Source organism: Fundulus heteroclitus, chromosome 18 (genome assembly GCF_011125445.2).
Source record: "Fundulus heteroclitus isolate FHET01 chromosome 18, MU-UCD_Fhet_4.1, whole genome shotgun sequence".
In the NCBI taxonomy this organism is placed as follows: Eukaryota; Metazoa; Chordata; class Actinopteri; order Cyprinodontiformes; family Fundulidae; genus Fundulus; species Fundulus heteroclitus.
In genome coordinates, this window is record NC_046378.1 from 11,099,785 (window position 1) to 11,121,946 (window position 22,162).

At 41.8% G+C, this 22,162-nt stretch overlaps 1 protein-coding gene and 1 long non-coding RNA gene across 2 annotated transcripts in view; one reads left to right on the plus strand and one right to left on the minus strand.

The window, feature by feature from the left end:
• The first annotated feature begins 295 nt into the window (after positions 1-295).
• LOC118566725 lies at positions 296-2,150 on the plus strand. The gene is made up of 3 exons (XR_004933249.1): positions 296-384; positions 466-568; positions 2,136-2,150. It is a non-coding gene; the product is annotated as an uncharacterized LOC118566725 (long non-coding RNA).
• Positions 2,151-5,850: 3,700 nt separating this feature from the next.
• LOC105915878 (mitochondrial intermediate peptidase) overlaps positions 5,851-22,162 on the minus strand; it is a 35,550-nt gene continuing 19,238 nt past the window's right edge. The window contains 3 exon segments of the mRNA XM_036149914.1: positions 5,851-6,143; positions 20,051-20,124; positions 21,378-21,499. Of these exon segments, the coding sequence (XP_036005807.1) occupies positions 6,043-6,143; positions 20,051-20,124; positions 21,378-21,499 (297 nt within the window). The 3' untranslated portion in view covers positions 5,851-6,042.

Below are 22,162 nucleotides of genomic sequence, written 5' to 3' on the forward strand. Positions count from 1 at the left end.
TTCTAGTGATGCTTGTCAGCGCGATCCCGTATCACGCGACAACTCGTTCGCTGTGGAAATGTATATAATGAGAAGATGTAGAAACGGATGAGGTAATAATTCACGGATGATTTGTCAGACATTTCTGAGCTTCGTAGATTAGTTGGTAGTAATTCATACCTGTGGTCTACTGGGCGTGTTCCCTGATCAGGTCTAGAGCTTGGCAGCCTGTCTGGTCATGGAAGATCACCACGTTGTTTGCTGGTTTTCATTTTCAGCCCGCCTCTCTGAGTCCCAGACTGTCCCTACGGGGGCGGAGCTGTCCTGCCTGGACGCCCGCTGGCTCCACGACTTCCCCCAGAGGAGCTGCTGCCAGTGTCACCTGGACCCGCCGACACCACTGTGGTGCTTCAGGCTCAGCCGCGACGAAGTCTGTAAGCGAACGCAGTGGCTCTAAGCTCCGTCGTGCATTTTTGACTTTGCTAGGTGCGGTCCACCTGATCCCCTCCCTGTGCTGCGACGAGCTCTGCAGTCTGGGCCACAGCCGGAGCACCAGTCCTTTCCAGTCGCAGATGAGCCTCAACGACAAGTAAGCGCAGCTGCGAACATGTGCGGCATCCTGTCAGGGATAAACAAGGGAGTGTTAACGTAATATAATGCATTGATTTTTTGATACAAATATATTGTTGCACCAGCGGGTGTATGAGAGGATTCAAAAAAGACCGTGCCTGGGTGATATTCAAGCGAGATCTTCTGTGAGAACTGTAACAATTAGCTGGTGACGACGTCAAGCAAAGCTGTTGACAAATAAAAATAAAACTCAATGTCACATTGTTGGAAACATGCTGATTAGTTACAACAAGAATTTTTTTTTTTTTTCTAGGAACACTATTGGTTTTGTGTTTAGGGGCTGCAGATGCTAGTTTCTCAGTTTCCCATTCAAGCCACAGTAAGCTGTGAAACATGTCGGTTCAGGTAGCATGCTGTGGGGATTTTTCTCAATAATATTCACCTAATTTTGACATTATAAAGATCATGATCAGTTTGAAAACATCATAACAGTGAAGGGTTCATGTTGCCTTATGACCAAGGGAAATGCCTCTAACTTTTTTTTTTTAATTATTTATTTATTTATTTTTTATTTTTTTTTATTTTTTTTTTACAAACAATGACCTCAAACACCGCGCAGTGAGGCAAGCAGACCACAGAATTAATGAGCAGCCAACCCAGTTCCTGGTCCCTACCCCAGTGGAAAAGTTGTAGGATGACATAAACATGCTGTTTTTAAAGGGGAAAAAACAAGAAATGTAGAGGCATTTTGAAAAGTAAAATTATTTTAACAAATAGTTTTTAATGCATCTACTTTTGACTTTCTAGTCGAGCACTAAACCAGTATTTTAAAGGATATATGCAAATAATAGCTGAATAACAGAGCTTTGGGTGTAATTTCTCATCTCTGGGTTAGTAAAGCTGCGCTGCTTTGACTTTAAAAACATGTCAGCCACAGTTGTTGTCAAACAGGGTTTTACACCTATTTTTAAAACGTAGAAGTATTTATGGTGTTGGCATTTTAAGCTGTTTAGCTTTCTGTATTAGCATTTATAATAATTAGCATCACTAACTGTGCTTCAGCCTTCCTTTTTGAACTTTTCATTGAGTCTTACTCCTCGGTAAAAACTTCTGCACTCAAGAGCACCACACCTAAGAGGTTGTGCTTAGGTGTGATGCATTCACTGACTGGGAAAAAAAATTGATTTTTTTTTTTTTTTTTTATATTACAATAAAGCTGAAAAACTGGTTAAAGACACTTTTTGATTGCTTAGTTTAGCTGTACTATTAGCACAAATCTCTATTTAAAACAGGACACAGCCTCAAAAAGGTTTTATTTAAACCTTCGATTGAAGTTTGCATAGGTTTTGCATAGTTCTCCTCATGATTGTTGACTTTCAGAGGCAGGGTGGTTCTCTACAAGCTTGGCTTCTGTTAAAACCTGCAGGTGGTACAGTCAGCCATTTTACCCGCTGGACCGCTCCACTGGTCGTCTTCTTTGGCTTTCGTATCAGCTGCTGTAGGCGAAGAAATGGCAGATTCGCCTGTCTGAAGTGCCTGTCAGATGAGATTCTTGCTGTTATAGGCAGTATTTGTTTTCTCCACAGAAATACACACCCATGAAGAAGATGCTGCTCGATGTGGCTGGCAGGCCACGCAGAGCCTGAGTGTGTGGGAGACCACGGATGTCAGGAAGGGTCGAGCCTCCTGGATACGTGGAGCATCCTCACTGCGGGGGAGACCCTGTAGAAGGAAGTGAGGAGGGAGGAGAGGAAGGGGAAAGATTGAGGGAGCTTTCAAAAGGAAGGAGGAGTGAGGAATGCAGCGACACTCTGACTGATGCACTTCTTCCTGAAAAACAAGGGAAAACGCAGGAGGTGAGCGGCCATTTTTATTCTCACGCAGCTATGGATGACAGAAATGTTTGGGATTCATCTATCTATCTATATATATATATATATATATATATATATATATATATATATATAATATATATATATTCTTTATCATTTATCATTACCAGTATACAATTCCCACTTAAATGAATGCCACCCCTAGAAATCCTTAGTAGAATGACCATTTACCGCCATCTTTTAGAAAATATCCCTTTAATCTAAAATATTTATTTGCCATCCTCCTACCTTTTTTTCTTTTTTTTTTTTTTTCCTTTCTTACCTTTGTTTCTGTCATGACCCGGCTCAGCACAGTCTTAACACAGCAGTTTAACTTGTAATGAAAAGTAATGCACTAAAAAAAAAAAAAAACACCTTGAGGAATGGAAATCAGTGAATCAGTGATGAAGGTGCTAGATGCATGAGTCAAATGTAGCATGTACAAACCAAGCAGGGTGGGGTGGGGGGGGGGGGGGGGGGGGGGCTCCCATCAAACAAGAGGAGAGGTAGGGCTTTAAAGTTGTAGACCCATTCTCCTAATCCGGTCTGATGCTGTGGCATAGATCTAGAATATGCAGTGTTTAAAGGAGTGGCTAAAGTGACTTTAGACATGAACAAGATTTATGCGGAATATACGTTTTTTATTTCCTGACAAAAGGGAAAGTTACCCTAAAGGAGTTGGTGAAGTGGCACTGTGACACTAATTGTTAATCAGATGAACAACATTATTCCTCAACCACAGGGTGTTTTCCCCACTGAGTTAATATACTACTGGATTGTTCCTTTTTACTGTGAGAGTAAACTACTCTGCATTAAAATTATTAATTTATCTTAAGCATGTTTTTTTTTTTTTTTTTTTTTTACATCTTACCAGGGGCGCTTATACTAAATTCAGTAATCCCTCGTAGATTATGGGGACACTCAGCCCGGCCTTCTTATAAACTGATATGCAGCTCTGTGTGTGAGCCCATGATGAGCAGCCAGTGAGAGAAACCGGAGACTGCTCCGGCTCTTTGAAGCAGTCAACAGGATCCTGCTTTAAATCAGGACAGAAATGTTCACTAATGGCTGCGCCTGTGCTCCTCCTCTTCCCGCTCTCCTACCCAGGGTGCAGCGGCCTTCTGTTGCTCGGACCACCCCGGACTCCCACACCAGCCGCTGCCGGATCCAGTCTCGTGATTCCTACCCAGCCTCAACCACCGGCACACACAAAAGACACACGAACCCCCCCCCCAGTGCTCGGCACGCGCCGGTCTCCTGAAAACCCTTCTCGATCAGCTTCGGAGCCCTCCGTCAGACGGGCGGCGCCAGCATCTCCCCAGGTGTGTGTGCACTGACGGCAGAGGGCTAAACACAACTAAAACACACATTGTGTGAACTGTCCGAACTCAGACGGCCACCCGGGGCTCGGTCCATATGAAGTTGAAGCGTGACTTTTAAGCCGTGAAGCAAAACGAACCCTGAGAATGTCTCGCATCTTCACATGTAGGAGAATCTAAACTGTACCGCTCGTCTAGAAGCAGGTGTTATGAAGCTTTTGTGTGTAGAAGTTTGAGGAAACGTGTAAAAAAATAAAAAGTTGCACATCGAAGACAATCTTGACCGTAGGGAGCAGGTTGGGACGAGGAATGTCTAAGTGATAAATGCCCTGTAGATACTGTAAAATAAGCGATAGGTCAATATTTTTGTTACAGACTGTAGACTTGATGACAGCATGTTTGCCTTTCTGCCCCCCCCCAATAGTGCTGTTGGTTGTGAAAGTTCATGTATCGTTGTAAATAAACCACTTAAACAAGATGATGCATTTTATTAGCTCTCTTTTTTAACACATTTTATCCGTTTACAATTTTTAAAATGACCCTATTTTACTCGTGTGTAAAATAACAACCGTTTACAGTGTGGGTTAGACGTTTATATGCACTCAGCATGGTTGCCTCTATTAAATTGGAGCTTTTCAATTATGCATTTAAAACTGTCTTTAAACTGATTTTTTTATTTTATTTTTTGGGTCAACAAGTTATGCTGGTCAAGACACAATTTCACCTTTGAAAAGAACAGCAAGAAGTGCCTTCACCAGGTGGTTTCTCATGGAGCCTGCGGCTTATATTTTAATTTGATACCGTGATTGGCTAAAACCTATCTTTGGTAGCACTAGGGGTCGCTTCATCCAATCAGCTTGGAAGGTTCTGCTTAATGTCCGGCCTCATGGCCAAGCAGTTTCTGGAGGAAGAAGGAATGAAAACCATTGACTGGCCTCCGTACCTCCTGCTTAGATCCTGCCAAGGAGCTCAGTGATGCCCTTCTGAGTCGCTGCAATGATGTTTCAGCAAACTGAAGACCCACCGCATCAGTTTTTCAGTTTCTCTTTATCGCCGACTTCAGATTAAACCATCTATGGGTTGATCATTTTTATTTTCACCAAAGGATGTAACATTGTTTTGTCCCAAAAACATTACCCATTCCATATCAGTAAGCATATCCAGCAGGTTTTTTTGGGATGTTTTCAAAGTGTTCTTTTATTTTTGAGTTGTGTGTTTGGGTCAATACGTGTAATTCTGACCCTGTTTGGATTAATTAACCCAGTCCTTAGAAAAAGAACAGGCAGTGGCAGCACTTCAGTGTAAATTGAGGTTTCTGCTGATTAGAACTGGAAGTAGATGATAGAGGCAGTCGTGTCGTATCCTGACTATCAGGCAAACGGCGTTCTCTGAGCAGTGGGAACCACCCAGCTTGCTCGTTCTCTCTGATGGCGTGCTCACACCTTCTGCAGCCATGTGGAGCTTCTCCTCAGGCTCAGGTGTGAGGCAGGCAAGCAGAGACAACGTTGAAGGGAGCAGCTGCAGCTCAGCGTGTGATTACTGTCTGAGAAGGACTGAGCAGACAGTGAGTCAAAAAAAAGAAGAAAAAAAAAAATCGCAAAAGCCTTTATTTTACGGCCTGTGATCCTTCTCGTTTAATGTGAAATAGATAAAGCTTCTTTTCTGGAATAAAGAAACCAATTATGTCCTTTTTGCGGCAGCTGTTAATGCGATTGGACATGCCTAAAGGTTTCCAGCTGTGTGGTTCACATTAGATAAAAAACAAAAAACTGTGAGCCATAGTTCTGTTCGTCCACGTCCTACCCTCCCCCTGAAACTCCTGACAGACAAAACAGATGGAGCGGCATTAATTCAAAGCCTAAACAATGAGCACATGACAGGAAGAGCGGATTAGGTATTCTTCCTCACGCTGATTTGAGCAGGAAAAAACAATGTTCGGCTATCCTGTGAGCGCAACGCTCATTTTTGACGGGGCTACTGCAGAAGAGTTGATGAATTAATGACAATAAAGGTGAAGAGAAAAGACAAAAGAATGAACAAACCCAAAACTCTTTCATGACTTTCAGTGCGTGGTTAGAGTTGAACCAGTTGAAAGGACACAATCCAACAGCTTGCTTTATTAACAACTCTTTAATTTAATTAAATGACTGAAACAGGAGACTGGGGCGGGTACATTAAACAAGTCAATATGACTCCATGTGTTACTATTGAAAAACATGTTGACGATGAATTTACAGATGAAGTGAAGATGTGGCCTGAAAGCTTCTCCGTGTCCCGACTCGGCCTCAGGAAGGTCGTTTCCATCAGCTTTCAGAGTCCATGAGGAAGGTCTCAAAGTTCGGGTCCAGCTCGGACACCAGGGCGTCCACAAAGTCCTCGATGCTGGGCCGTCTCTGAAGCATGCCTGTCTCGCACAGAAAACACAGCAACAGGCTAGTTTCATATTTTAATGTCCACACAACACCAAAAATAAAGGGTTAAAGTGTCTTGGAAAAAACGTTTTGACCCCACCAAACCTTTTCACAACCTCAAATTTGAATGTGTTTTAATACACTTTGTTTATAAACTCTGCAAAGTGCGGCATGCATTTATATTCAGCCCCTTCATTATAATACTATAATGCATTAAAATTGCTTTGGTCTATATCAGCTCTTCTCCCTACCTTATATCATATTGTAAGAATAAATGTTTATCACAAAGTATTTTATTTTGAAAAACGAGTATTTTGAGCCAATATTAACTCCCCCCTGGGTTCGACTCTTATCCAGCGAGGATGCTTTACACTCGTCAACATTTCAGCCATCTTTGTTGTAATTACCACAACTGATCCACTAGGGGGAGCAGAGTTAAACCAGAGAGCCGTTTCACTTCTTAACACAAGTCATCTTCGCTTGTTGGCACAGCTACCCCATAACCCCGCTCCCCTTACTGAAGAAGATGGGGAAAATCATCTACAGAGACCTACCTATCCATCCCATCTCATTTGGCTTCAGCTGTCTATCAGGTTTATGGTATAAGGTATTTGAGTTACTAAAAATGTGTGGACATTTTGTTGTGTGGCTCTTTGCAATGCCGCTGGAGTTTACTCTGGCTCTTGATGCTGCGCTGGTTATTCTAGACTTTTCCGTATGTTTCCAGCTTCTCGCACTAATTCGCTGATCTGAGACAGAGTCACAGGGGGAGCCACTCAGCAGAGATGCCCAGACTTCCTTCTCCCTATTTGCCACAACCAGCTCCTTTGGGGGAAGCCCAGGACATTCACAGGCCAGCCGAGAGACGTAGCCTCTCCAGCGTGTTCTGGGCTACCCCCTGGACCTGGTGAGACATGCCTGAAACAACTCCCGAGGGACGCGTCCAGGTCTTATTCGGCACAAATGCTCGCACCACCTTAGCTGACTCCTCTCAACGTGGAGGAGCAGTGGCTCTACTCCGAGCCCCTCCCAAATGGCCGAGCTCCTCCCCCCATCTCTAAGGGAGTGCCCGGCCACCTTGTTGAGGAAGCTCGATTCAGCTTGTATCCGGGATCTCGTTCTTTCTGTGACCAAAATTTCATAACCATAGGTGAGGGTAGGAACGTAGACCGATCTGTAAATCAAGAGCTTCGCCTTTCGGCTCAGCTCTGTCTTCGCTACAATGGATCGGTCCCTGCTGTCACGCGTCACTGCTGCCGCACCAATCCGTCTGTCGATCCTCCGCTCCATTCTCACTCGTGACCAAGACTCCTAGATAGTTAAACTTCTCCGCTTGACGCACCTGGAGAGGGCAAGCCAGCTTTTTCCAGTTGAGAACCACGGCCTTGCGCTTTGTTTCCAGCTTCTCCATCCACTAAAGAAAAGTCTCCCCACAGCATGATGCTGCCACCACCGTGTTATGATGATATGCAATGTCTGTTTTCCGCCACGGCAGCATTTTGCATGTAGAATAACAAAATTTCAAATTTTCACCTTGTTTTCTGGACAACTTTGTGAATTGGTCGCACCGTTTTGTATTTAGAGTTATCAAAAGTAAAGTGATCTGAAAAAAGATCCGCATCATTTTCATGTCTTTGTCTGTAAAAAAAAAAGTTCCTTCCATTACAATTCTTCACAACTTTGTAACTTTGACTTTTTAAATAGTTACGTCCACACCGCTTAAAGAACTTTTCCTGTTTCCGACTGTCCTAGAATACAACCAGTGGGGTGGAGTATATATATATACAGAGCTCGGAGACGGAGCTCTGGGAACGTCTGTGTGATTTCAGAGCCCGTCAGCCAGCTCATGCGTAGAGGACTCTCTCGCTCGTTTTACAATTCAGCTGCACACTTGCTTTGAAGTCAGTTCATTTCCCCTTGTGCAGCTGCCAATGTAAATAACACCCCCCCCCACACCCCCTTCCTGCATGGGTCACCTCCACTGAGCGCACACGCATATACTAACACACCAGCATATCTGCCTGGACACGCATGACTGGAAATGAACCGAATATACAGACGCACACTGTGGGGAGTTTATGCTGCTGCCACCCCTGAAACAGACACACCAGGTACAAACTACTCATCTTGCATGAGAACATAAAAAGGCGGGTGTGTGGGATTATCCTCTCCCCTTACCCACCCATCACACCCTGCCCCCCGGCTACAAGATGATACCGACGGCACAGGGGTCTATAACACACGGCGACCGCAGGGTGCCTGGATCCCTGGGAACGAGACGGCCACATGAAAGCGGTGATTATCCAGCCAGCAGTGATAACCCTAAATCACAGCTGTGACCGTGGCTGAAGACGGCCACTTTATGACCGCTTTAAACAGGAGACCAGTGCTGAGAACAACTGGGTAATTCAGAGACTAAAGTTACACCTACGCTCAGACTGGGGGCAGAAATGAAAAGGCTTTGAAGACTTGAAAGCTGTTTGCAGCCTGATGAACATTACAAATGGCCTGAAGCGTTTTACATAATTAAGCAGGAGCAGCTTCATTAACAACTTTGGTGAAAACATCCCGAATTTTAAAAAGCCCTGGGGTTAAATTTGACAATTATTGAGCAAATTATTCCAAATGTATGTTCTAATAAAAATGTTTGGCTGCTTTGTGTCTTTAAGCTCCAGTTTTCCGGTTTCATAAGGGTCTCTGACTGCGTGTGGTTTGCTTTTTAGACGGAGCGGTGGGTGAAGCTTTAGTTTTATGTCAAATTAAAGGAGCATAGTGTAAGTTCTAGGATTTCTACAGACCTCTGCCCCCTCTGGCGATACATTTAAATGAAATCTGCCGCTGCCACTGCACAGGTCTTTTGTTTGCAGACGTCTTCTGAGGTAAGAAAGCTATAAATATTGAAGTTAGCCCGTGTCCTCTCGCTAATGCATCGGTTACAGCAGAGACTCAACAAAGCAGCCAGGTGAACGAGAGCGCACAGCGCATCACACCTACGCGTATGCCCAGAGGACTCGGCCCAACTCACTTCTTCATAATGGACTAATCCAGCCTATAGAATCAACTGCGATAAATAGAGATCATAACATGTTGGGAAATTGTAAAGACGTGTATGGGAAAGTAAAAATATTGAACTTCAAAAGTTGCACAACGCCCCTTTAAATTTGACTTTCACATGACAGCCCTACCCATGTCTTTCTCATTGCTGGTAATTGAAGAACTGGGATTATTTTGTTGTTTAATCATTTGTCCTTCAATACCACTTAATAATTAAAGGGCTATATTATTTGTTTTAGAATATGTTTCCAGTGTGTAAATATACCGAAATGAAGAAAAGTCATCTTAACAGTCCCTGTTACAACAATAGCATGCAGTTGTACTCTGTGTAAAAATGTAATTTACCTTTGTCTTGCAAAATATATAAGAAATTTCCAGTAAAAATGATAATCGAGGCTACATATTTGTCTGTTGCATGCTTTGGCACATTTATTTGGTCAACCATGTGGTATGTATTATAAAAACGGCATTATCTAAGTCTATTCAGTCATTTTCAGAATGAAACGGTCTCCTTTTACTCATATGCTACCTCTTCAGAGCCCAAAGAGAACTTCTGGTATGTTAGCCTTGTTTATATGTTGAGATCAGCCATGGCAGGAAAAAAAAGGACTGAACTGCAGCAGAGAACAGAGTTTAAAAACCCTCAATCCCAGAATGCACGGAAATAACCCGTTTTCATGCACAGCTCTCAGGAAGGAGGATTCACAGCTGGAACCCTGTGACGCTGTGGGGCTACAAAACCCTGGTACCTAGCCGCTCTCTCTTTACCCGCAGTTCTCAAAGCTGCATGGGGGGACATGCAGGTGAACAACTTGACCTCACAGGCTGAGTAAAAACTGCATCTTTGATGAAATCTTGGCTCCAAAATAAGCACAGTCTGCTGTGTGTGTACCCGGGAACCGTACCCCAGCCGAAACTAAGACTAACCACTTAAAAAAGGCTTCCTGAGCACCTACTGAAAAGAATCTGAATTATAGATCCCAGGGAAGAGATACTGTCCTTATTAAGCCGATCAAGTGGTTTCCCTTCTACCATGAGCAGAGTATGCAATACTTCCATACGTACAATTTCCATAACGTACAAAGCTTATACAATACACCATATGTATCGTAGTCCAGCAGCATCCCAGCTAAGCCGTGTGCAAATTACCTTAGCATCTGGGTACAGTGTAAACAATTAATGGGGAAGTCCGGTCAACAAGGAAAAATCAGGGTATCACTAGCTATAACTAAAACTAATACGTTTGTGGTTATTTAATGAACTTATCTTTAATCAATAAGAAAATAAAAACATAAATTGTCGTCTGAATCACTGTGTATGGGGGCTGACATTACTGCCCATATTTGGGCAGTAAGGGGCGTTTGACATCACATCCTGGGGCGTGGAAAAGCGAAAGCAGCGACAGCATTTCTCTCCGCTTTCCATGCAAAGTCAATAGGAGCCGTTCTACACAGCTGCGATCATCAATAATTTTTTCGGATTTCCAGAGGACTTCACCGCTGACATTCCCAAGAGCTATTGCTACAACAACAATGCTCACGTGCATGGCCATTGGATGTTCCAACACAACTGGTAAAAGTAGAAAAAACATTGCTTATTTCAACTTCCCGATTCATGAGCCACCTGGCTCGTTGCTGGATTGCCAACTTGAAGAGAGCGGATTTGCCATCTAACTTCTGGCCAGAGAGAAAACACGTTATATGCAGCAACCATTTTGAAGAAGAATGTTTTGACATGAGAGCGAGGATTTTCGGTAAGTTATTTTTTATTTTAGAATTTTTTATTTAGAATTTGCAGGGATGGTCACCGAGCAGAGGGGCGGAGGGATACCACATGTGATGTGGTATCCCTCCGCCCCAGCATGTGCTGGAACGCTTTTATATTTTAATATTTATACAATAATGACCACCTGCCCTATTTACTAGAGGGCAAATATATAACTTAAGTCACTTCAGCGATCTCTCCTCCGCTGTGTGTGTGTGTGTGTGTGTGTGAGCTCCGCTGCAGCGCCGGCAAAGCCGTGCTGCGGCGGAGCGCGCACACACACACACACACACACACACACACACACACACACGCGTGTATACATATATACTGTAGGACCCGACTGAGTTTGCACTGGAAATAGGTACGCTGGATTCCGTCAAAAGTCCGGTTTCTGTCAAGAAACTTTTCTAAAAAAATCCATATCGCTATCAGATGATGATAGCTCCACGGAACTCCCATCAATGTCACTAAGTACTTCATCACTCTCTGCTTCGTACAGAGCACCAGTTGTCGCCATGTTGGAAAATAGTGCGCCGTGACAAACAGAGCGTTGAAACTTGCTCAACTGCGGGTCCGCCGAGTGACGTCAAAAAATGGGAGGTGACAGTACTATTCTTGACCAAGATGGATTCCTTCACATAAACATGATTAAATTAAAATTATTCATAATTAAAAAAACGTATAATTTTTTGCACAGTATGTAGTAGTTTTATATTTAAAGTACTTTCAGCAGTTTGAATTCTGATTTTGACCGGACTTCTCCTTTAATGGCTGCGTCAGAGGCTGTGCAACGATATGCATGATGTAGAGATTATCCTAGCATCTCAGAACAGTGTCAACACTAAATGGTTGAATCACAACAAGTTGTATGATTTAAACAGACATTATGTTTGTTGGGAGCAGCTAAGATGAAACGTGACAAACTGATATTGCTAAATAAATTCAGTTCAACCAATTACGTTCGTAAGTAACCTAATTAGTATATAAAGACCACCAGTGTGTAACATAATCTCAGTAAAAATACAGCTGTTGTGTAAAGTCCTCCCATGTTTGTTAGATGAGACATAAAACGTTTTGATTGAGATTAAACTACGAGGTCAGCAGCTGGCACTGGAAATTACCCTGAAATCAGGAACCCAGTGATAAAATACGGTGTTGGCAGCATCATCCTGTGGGGAATCTATCACATAAAAGCTCTATAAAATACAATGACCTTTGTGGCCACCAGGTGACAAAATTTGACGGGTCAAAGCGTGTGAATACTTAGACACTGCATTTTGTTGAACTATTAATAAAGGCAAACTATTATATCTCTACGTCTGAAACAGTCGTCCTCTTTTTCTGACCAGTTGTATTACGGCCTTTTTTGATAGCTAAAAAGTCTTCAATTGACTTCCAAACTAAACAGAAACCATTGAGTTATTATGGTCTGTTCTGGCTCAAACACTTGAATAACAGCTGAAATCTGCAGATTCACACAGTCGGTCATCCATCCAGCAACTTCTGCTCTTCACCAGCAGCTGAAGGCCAGATACTCTAACAGTCTTTTAGCATGCCAGATAGTGTTTCCGCTGGCAGAGGGCTATACTAACTCTTGACCAGGCACCGAGAGAAAACCAGAGCCAAACTAAACATAATCTGTGCTTTGTGTCCATTGTTGCGAAAGCTTTAGGACGGAGGCTTTGCCATGTGAGTCATCTCGTTTTTAAGAGTTTCCATTTCCTTTCATAATGGCTCTGACGCTGCCATTGATGAACAGGGCTTCTACCCGTTACAGTCATCTAAGGGCCAGCGTCGTACGCCAGCTTGGCCGACGGAGTCTGGGTAAAACAGCAGGTGCTAAAGGACACATCTCTTTAGAGAAACTGGCGGTGGAGTTGTTTTCCTCAGAGGGCTTTAAGAGCCCTTGCTGAGTGAAAACTGCAATAATAAGCCTTTTCCTACATAATGTGTAAAAACTGGTGTAAGAATGATCAAATCGCCAGCTCTCCTCTGTATTTAGCAACAAATACCTTGTCTTGTTCTCTGTGTAAAAAGGCTTTTTTTTTACTGCAAAGAAATGAAAAACAAACATTGCATGATCAATTAATGCTAATCTGAACATGTCAAATCTTCTACTCTCGTGGTTCTCAATGTCTGGAACAAGTTTGTTGGTCTTTGCCTTTACTAGTACTCAGATACCCTGGAATTAGCTATTTACATGACAAACGGGAACAAAATAAATTTAATATAGAGCAAATAAGCATCAACAGTAAAGAAAATAGGTTGATAAAGCACACAGATCTCTTGATAATCAGAAACTAATCAAAAGAGAGAAAAGTTAGAAGAGAGACTGGAAAGGGGACATATCAAGCTTTTCAGTTCTTCCTTTTCACATTGAAATCATTCAGTTGTGTTCTGTACAAAGCAGAGATGAAATGTTTTTCTTGTTCGTTCAGGTTTGTTGTTGCCTCACAGCCTGTTCTCAGGTGCATCTGAGAGAAACTCGTTTTGGTGCGGTCTCTTTAAAAGGAGCAATAAGCATGGGGGTGTTTACGGACCAGGAGAAGTCAGAGAAGATGTGGATGCCCATAAAATCCTGTCCACACACTCCACCACCTCCCCCTGTATGCAGAGAGGAGTATGTTTGGTCTTCCTGGACCTCCTGAAGTCCATTATTGAGGTAATAATGGTGGTCTTTATGCACTAATTAGGTTACTTACGAACATAATTGGTTGAACTGGATTTAATTTAGTGATAGTAGAGTAAAGGTTGCTGAATGTGAATGCACGCCACACTTTTTACAGTTTTTATTTGTATAGAAGTTTGAAAATTTTCATTTTATAATCTCCTTTGCGAATTTGTCACATTTCATTTTAGCTGCTTCCAACAAACATGTCTGTTTAAATCATACAACTTGTACTTGTTGTGATTCAACCATTTAGTGTTGACACTGTTCTGAGATGCTAGGATAATTGTCTACATCATGCACATCGTTGCACAGCCTCTGACGCAGCCATTAATTGTTTACACAGTACCCAGATGCTAAGGTAATTTGCACACGGCTTAGCTGGGATGCTGCTGGACTACGATACATAGGGTGTATTGTATAAGCTTTGTACGTTATGGAAATTGTACGTATGGAAATATTGCATACTCCGCTCAGGGTAGAAGGGAAACCATTTCATCGGCTTAATTAAGGACAGCATCTCTTCTCTGGGATCTATAATTCTTTCAGATTTTTTTCAGTAGGTGCTCAGGAAGCCTTTTTTAAGGGGCTAGTCCTAATTTCGGCTGGGGTACGGTCCCCGGGTACACACACAGCAGACTGTGCTTATTTTGGAGCCAAGATTTCATCAAAGATGCAGTTTTTACTCAGCCTGTGAGGTCAAGTTGTTCACCTGCCTGGTTTTGCTGGCGTTCAGGATCAGGTTGTTCCTGGAGCACCACTGTATGAGATTGTGGACCTCCTCTCTGTAGTGGGTCTCACCACTGTTGGAGATGAGAATCTTACTCTTCAGTCCAGATATATGGAGAACAAAGGAAAATGTGGAACACAAAGAGTTTGTGTTTTCCTGCAGCCCGTTCAGTGTTACTTTCTATGCAGAGCTTCCAGACCAGCGTCTATCTTGTCTTTTCATCAACTTTGGAGAAACATCCAGGTTTAGTAAAGCCACCGTTGCCTTCTCTAATAATTTTCTCTAATTATTGCCGTCTGCCTTTACTGTGCTAATGTCCATAAAGCTGAGAAATTACTCCTGATTGATACCTTGCTACAATGAGATATTTTTGATGTGCAACTTCTCTGCAAAGTCTGGCTAAGCTAAAACAATCAAATGTCAAGACATTCCATCTGGGACAGACTGGGACTTTATTTCTGGTAAATCAAATTAACTTTCATTGGTGGCAGATGTAAAGAGAAGAAGACTGAATGCTGAAAGATGCTTCAACTCTACCTGATTGTGCCCAAATTCAAACCATGAGAAGAACAGTTTAGTTTGAATAAACATTTTTTTTCCCCCATGAGAAACCCTCGACATACACAAGACTAAACATGTGCCTCAAGCTCGTGCACCATCCTCCGGAGGTAACAAGGCTTCATCGAGGGACGTTTCCTCTTTTTCTTTGACATAAAAAGGCTGAGCTGATGCTCTTCCAGCAAGATGTGGGGCGACGGCTCCACATCTTGTTGTGCCATTGGCAGAGAAAAGTTGTCCCAGATTGTCCCCGTTTTGTTGCTTATTCCTACAAAACTGGACTTGCTCGATTGCGCAATCGATTGTTATTATCAATATACGTCTTTTAACTCATAAAACAGTGAATACTTTTTACTTTTTTGACCCACTGTCATTATACTTTACACTTCAAACAATCATATGGTACTACTGGGTAAGGATGGCATCTGACAACACGGTCCAATTTGTTTTGCGATACTGTACATAAATGTCTGTCAAGATGTTGGTAGTTGAAAAACTTGGTCATTTCCTCAGGGGGTTCTTGCAATGAAAGATTTGGCCTAATCACCAAATTACAAGACAGTGTGGAGAGCAAAATTTTCCAGTCTGCAACCATTTGATCCACAAACAGGCTACAACCCTGTCCTAAAGCACCCTTGGAGATTAAACTTACATTACAATCCAAAAGCTTGTTTATTTACAGAAAGGGCTGTGGGACGATGGCTATCTGTAAATTAAAGAACTTTGTAGCCTCTAGCAGGCCTGGGTCTCGGTAATGACAGCTCTGGGGACAGAAATTCTGCACAAATGCTTTAAAATTGCTTTGTGCCTGCAGCTACTGATGGAAAAACTCATCAACTCATCGTTACGCCTAGAAAAAAAAACAATGAAAAAAAACTAGTAGGACTTTAATGACCTACATGCTTAAATAAAGAGCAGGGCTCTTCAGTATTAAAGAGTTTCATATAGTTATAGGTTGCTATATGATAGCCGTAAATAGAATATCTGAGGAAAAAAAGACTTCATAAAAAGTTTAATATTAATCTATTCCAGTTAAAATGTCTAATATTAGTTCATCCCTGCTCCGAAGGCTTGGCTGTTCGTGACTTACTGGTTTCTTTAGTAGGTCACCTACACCTACAACCTGGAGCAGTCATAATGTTACATTTCTGCTTTAACATGCGAATAATCCTAGAGCAAGCAATAACCCGGCACATAGCCTGAAGTCCTCTGTGGTGTCATCTTCCCTGTAATTGCATTATCCACATCTTCTAGGTTACCAAGATCTAACAGGATTATACGATCCCACACTTCAAAACACATCGCCCGTTGCTGCTGTAGCTGCAGCCAGTGGAAAACATGTTGAGGTGCGAAAAGCAGTTGCCTCTGTCAGGCCTGGAGGCAAACCAGAGGCCCACGGACTCTGTAATTACAGCTTTGAAGTTCAGGAAGCGTTTCCTCCAAACGCTCACTTCAGACAGGTCCAGAAAACAAGCAAGACAAGGGTGATGACAAACACTGCACAGCGAAGCTTTTTTTTTTTTTCCTTAAGATATGCCCTTTCTCAAAAAAAAAAAAAAAAAGAGAAATAAAACAAGTTTTGTGAAAACAAACTGTTTCAAATTCAGCAAACTAAACTGTGCAATCGCAACTTTTGGCAGAAGGAAATGTTTTGACGGCCTCAAACCTGTGTGCCAACTTTGCTTTAATCTAACCAGATCATCTGCACAAGTAGCGCTATCACGCTAATTAGAAGGCTAATTGCTAAAAAAGCAGCGATGGTTACCGCCAAAGAAAAGTCTGCAGTCATTCTCATGTGGTCTCATTTGCAAGGGAACCGCTGCTCTGATTGTTGCCCCCAGTGCAGAGCTTGATCAACACACGTGGGTGCGAGCGCAAAAGCTGAAAATGGGTTTTCATTTTCAGCAGCTTTCTATGGGAATCACCTAGTTCTAGGGCAGGAGGGATCCATATAGTGACCGGCATTTGGGTCCCACTGCTAGGTGGGCTACGGTTCACCTTCTATCACACCTTTGAAAGAAGAACAGCAAGAAGCTCCTTGGCTGGCTTACCTTCTTATGGTTTCTCATGGTGCCTGCTACTTGATACTGTGATTGGCTAAAACCAATCTTTGGTAGGCGGGCACTAAGTGTCGCTTCGTCCAATCAGCTCGGAGAGTTCTGCTGAATCTCCCTCCTTTCCCCAAACGGATTCGATGGGAGCAGACCCAGGTTGATAATGTGCAGAACGGAGAGCGCTACAATTTGGCTGGCCAGGTTCGGCCATTAGAGAATGAGCTGCATGATGTATCCTGTTGTCTTTTTATTCCCTATCCAGAACTAGAAAACAGAACAATTGCATACTTCTTCAGACTGTGTAAGAGCCTTGTCAACAATAAAAATGGAAATATTTCAGCGCGCGCACTGATGTGGTTTTATATGACCCTGACTTCAGCTCTCATGATGATGTTGAATAAATCAAGAAGCTCCAAGGCATTAAAGATTTACGCGACATGAAAATAATGTGATGGCTGAATGAGAAATGCAGGGTTGTTTTGCTTCAGTTTAATCATTTTTCCAGACAAGAATGACTGAATTATTTGATTACTTTATGGTTCGAGGGACATAAAACATCTGAATCTGGATTCACCATCTAGCGATCCAAATGTTTAATATCTTTTAGATTCTGTGGGTAAAACAAAATGTGTGTTTTTACCATAGTTATTTCCACTGCAGACATTTTAACAGTCTTCTTTTTACAGTGATTTATGGAAAGAAAAGCAGGCCAGAGGGATAAAGATGCCGTTTTACCCACGCTGCACACAGGGCGTCAACCTGTATGTAAAGCAGGCCTTACTATATCTGACAGCAAATCGTAGGGGTGACCACAGGGGTTGGGGTGATTGATTAGACTTTTTTGGTATCACCTGGTGTGAAATTCCTGTTTTCAGGGCAAAAATCTATGAATAAAAACTTTCTGGTAGAGGAAAATGTAAAAATAAAACATTTATACGTTTATATTTTCACTCTAACACACGGACGACATTTTTAAACAAAAATTAAACTGAGTCTAAGAGGAAGGCCAAACTTGCTCGTTCCCTGATTTAGAAAACTAGGTTAAGACATATAATTTAAGATATAGTATGGAAAATGATGTTTTCATGACTTTTTAAGGCCTTAAACTTAGATTAGTACATTTAAGAATTTTCATTCATTTTTAAGACATCACAGAGATGTTGGAGTACTCTGAGAAACAGATTTATTGTAAAATACCAAATGCAGTAACAAACAGTGGGTTAATATTACAAGCCACTCTTTGCTACTTTTGTTCCTGCTTAAAAACGTCAAAGGCAAAGAAAACTGCTCCTTTCAGCAAAGCTCACACACACATTCATAAAACCATGAAGAAAACTATCCAAGAATGAGAACAATCCTATAACCTAAGTGAGACGATGATGCACAGACAGTAAACCCAGCTCAGGTGAAAAAACAAAGTGATTAACGGGTGTCGGTATGGTTGCAGAGACAACCGGCTCCCTTAGCTTTGAAATTTCACATTTGGAAAATTTACAAATATTTAAAACATTTGTTTCCAGGGATTTTTCATGCCGTTTCTATAATTGTAATATATGCAGAGATGTTTTAAAGCACTTAATTGCTCTAAAAAAGCAGAGTAGTGAGCAACACAAAGATCTGTTGGCTTGTTGGAGAGAAAAATAAATAAATCAGCTTCAAGATTCAGAGCCTCAGTCTGATTGGCTGATATGTGCACAAATACAGATACGTTAGACTGGAGCTCAGACGTGTTGTCAGAGTTATGCGCTGACGTTTAAATAGTGGACTTTAGCGTTTCCTGCGTCGTGTAGGAGCCTACAGTCCTGAAGGCCCTCGTATTGAGCATGAAGATCGACTTTCATGTCACCTAAAGGGCCGTTGCTTAATTTGTGCCCAGGAAATGTAAAGCTGATAATCCGTCCCTGATTTCACCCATTAGCAGCTCACAACGGCGCCTTATCTGTGAGGCTTGGTCTAGTCTCCAAAAACAAATAGAAAACAGGAAATTCTCAACTTTTGGGTGTGATTAGAAAAAAAAGAAAAAAAACTTCTATAAATCTATAAATAACGTTCACTTCTAAGACGAAAGCACACAAGTGAGGCATTACCAACCTGTTTCTAAGATGAAAAAACAAAAACAAAAACACTGGTGTGAATTTTAAGTTCACAGTAAAACAAAAACAAAAAATAGGTTTTCCTTCACTGCAGCGCACAGCAGTGCTGCATAATCTGAAGTTGAATAAAAAGAACGATTTATTGTGATATGGGAATTTAAAACACTACTCATTTACTGAATGACAAGCTCCAATCTTGGTGCCTGCAGCCAAATGTTCGTTCAAGCACAGAAAAAAGCATGTTTTTAAGGAATACAGTGGAGCGTCGTTGCAGGACAGGCACCTAAACCCCAGTTAAATATTATTCACTAGCTCCAAACCAATGTAGTGTATCTGAAGAAGTCAAACACTCATTCGCCGTGTTGTCAGCCCTGCAAAGTCAGTAGGGTTGAGAACACAGACACTAAAACCCATAATCAGCAGTTTCCGTCTCTCTTTCCCCTTTTGCTTTGGTCTGGGAACAAATACAGGAGGCTGGGAGCGCAAACTTTATATCTAATATCACAGAGGAGTGCTGGCTTTGTCTGTGGGACAACAGAGCTCTTGTAAACAAAGATAAGAAACCATGTGATGTGTGTTTAACTTTTAAATGCATGCCATGGAGGAACAGACGGTGTTAAACCACAGCAGCTGTGAACACCTGAAAAGACTGCAGCTGGATGAAGCTACCCGTACGCTTTCAAGGTGGTTTTTCTGCTTTAAAGGAGAGGAGACAAAGCAAGAAGCCCAAAGAGCTGCCGATTTGATTAGATTAGACGTTAAAAATAGATTCACTGGCATATTGGTGAAGACATCAGACACGCCTTAATTTACTCTTGCCACAAGGAGCTAGACATTCATCCCAGACAGGATACAGTGAAATCACTTTTGTGAGATGTTGCAGAAGCTTAAATGTGTTTGCTGTGATTGAAACACTCCTGGCAGCTAAAAAGGGGACTCATTCCCTCTGTATTTATGTAAAAAAACATGAACTTGCCTTCCACCATCAGCATGGGCTCTTTGGCTCCTCCGTGGGCCAGCATCTCCCGTCGGTAACGCTCGCCCATGTCCCTGACAGAGACGGTGAGGAAAAGAGAAATAAGGAGAAATAGTTACGGAGAGCTTTATTCTCACATGTCAGCACCTTAGGATCTTTAACACTGCTGCAGCAGCACGAGGCTAAGGTCCCACTGGACTCCTGCTACAGACACGGAGGTGACAGAAAACAGGGCGAGCCAAAAACAAGCTTAAAAAGAAAATGCAGCAAACAAAAAAATAAAAACTGAAGATACATCAGAGGGTCTGGCTTTCAAAATGCTGTTGTGCTTTGTCCAGGTTCAGCTGCTGGATTCAGGTGTGGATGTGTGACTCCCAGCAGGGGGCTTGCTGGTTTCCAGCTTCATGTCCCTCACGTCCCCTTCAGCATCGGCTGGAGACTTAACCAGAACCCGGAGGAGAGAATCGGTCTCAGAGCCGCAGACATCACACAGCTCAACACTGGGCCTGCATCCATTTTTTCACTTTCTAAAGCACAGCCGTTTTTTAATAAAGTGTTGACCATAACGTAACTAAAGCGCAGCTGAGCAAGGTCTGTAACTCTACAGAAAAAAACTCAATCACTGTTTTTTTTTTTTAAATAAAATCAAGCAGAAATAAAACGTATATTTGTAATATGTTGGTCACGTGAATTTGTTGCTACTTTCCAATAAGACTCCCATTATTAAAAAAAATCTTAATAATTTGTTAAATATCAACCTATACAAAGTAAAGCTAAACATTTAAAGTACGAGTTGAATGGCAACAGAGTAGTTAATTTGTTTTTCTTTATTTTCTGTGGAGTCACCAGAAGAGAGCTGTGGACCAGAGATGTTCTCTCAGCCTGACAGACCAATTTAAACACCTATGCTACCAGGTTATTAGTATTATTTTACAGCTGTACGCTGTTGTTCAGTTGAATTACTCAGGATTAAACCCATTCAAGGTGGAAATATACATGAAATGATTCATCAGGTCCTCTTTTTCACACCATAGAAACTTGTCATTTCAAAATGTGTTGAGGGGACTTTGATCCATTTTAGAAACCAAATGAAAACCAATGCTAACTTTAGGTGACTTATTTGTCAGAACATTATAGTTTCTCTGGATAAACCAAGACATAGTTTGTTTTATGACATTTTAATCAAGCATTGAATGGGGACTTACAGTATTAGCCTATTCTCAAATGACATGGGTCAGGACATTCCTAACTCCTTGTGCAAAATACACAAACAGGAAAAACCTTCAGTTTTCAGGGTCTTCCAGCTGCATGATAATCACAGGCTCACCTGTTTAATGGATCCTGAACAAAGCACTGCTTCCACACCATGGAGGCCACGGCCCGCGACATGAGGTACGAGTAGTACTTGGCCCCATAGCCAATCAGGTGGCTGAATCTCAGCTGCCACGCCTGAAACAGAGCAGCCAAAGTAAATAATTAGGTCATTTTGGCTGCAGCTACTGTTATGGCAAGATAAACCGCTTATGAACATTAGCCATCAAGCAAAAAGTAAGATTAATAGCATAAGTGATTTCACAACAGTTAATCTCAGGATAAAAAAAAGATACAACTACATGTCATCCTGACAAAAATACCCAATGCAAGAGTATATATATATATATATATATATATATATATATATATATATATATATATATATATATATATATATATATAGTGTGTGCGCTATTTGCTATAGTCAGAACCAAGTACTGCTTATACATTATGAAGATAATGTATGATTTCCTTTAATAATACCACAGCATATTTTTAGAGTTTTAACTCAAATTGAATTACACTGATGAGTTGCCAGAAGGACCAGATCAAAAAAAAAAAAATGCCCTGTGGGAGATATGATCCTGCAGGTGGAGATGATAAATGTGAACCATTTAAGAGGAATACATGCGCCACACATCACGCCCCCGAGGGAGCAATTAAACGGAGAACATTTGTGTCTGAAAACATTTCTGTCAGTGTCTGACTCATAACTGATGGCAACCCCCAATTTTCAACACGCAGCACAATTGTGTCATCCTCAAATATATTTATAGGCAACAAATACATTCAGAGCAC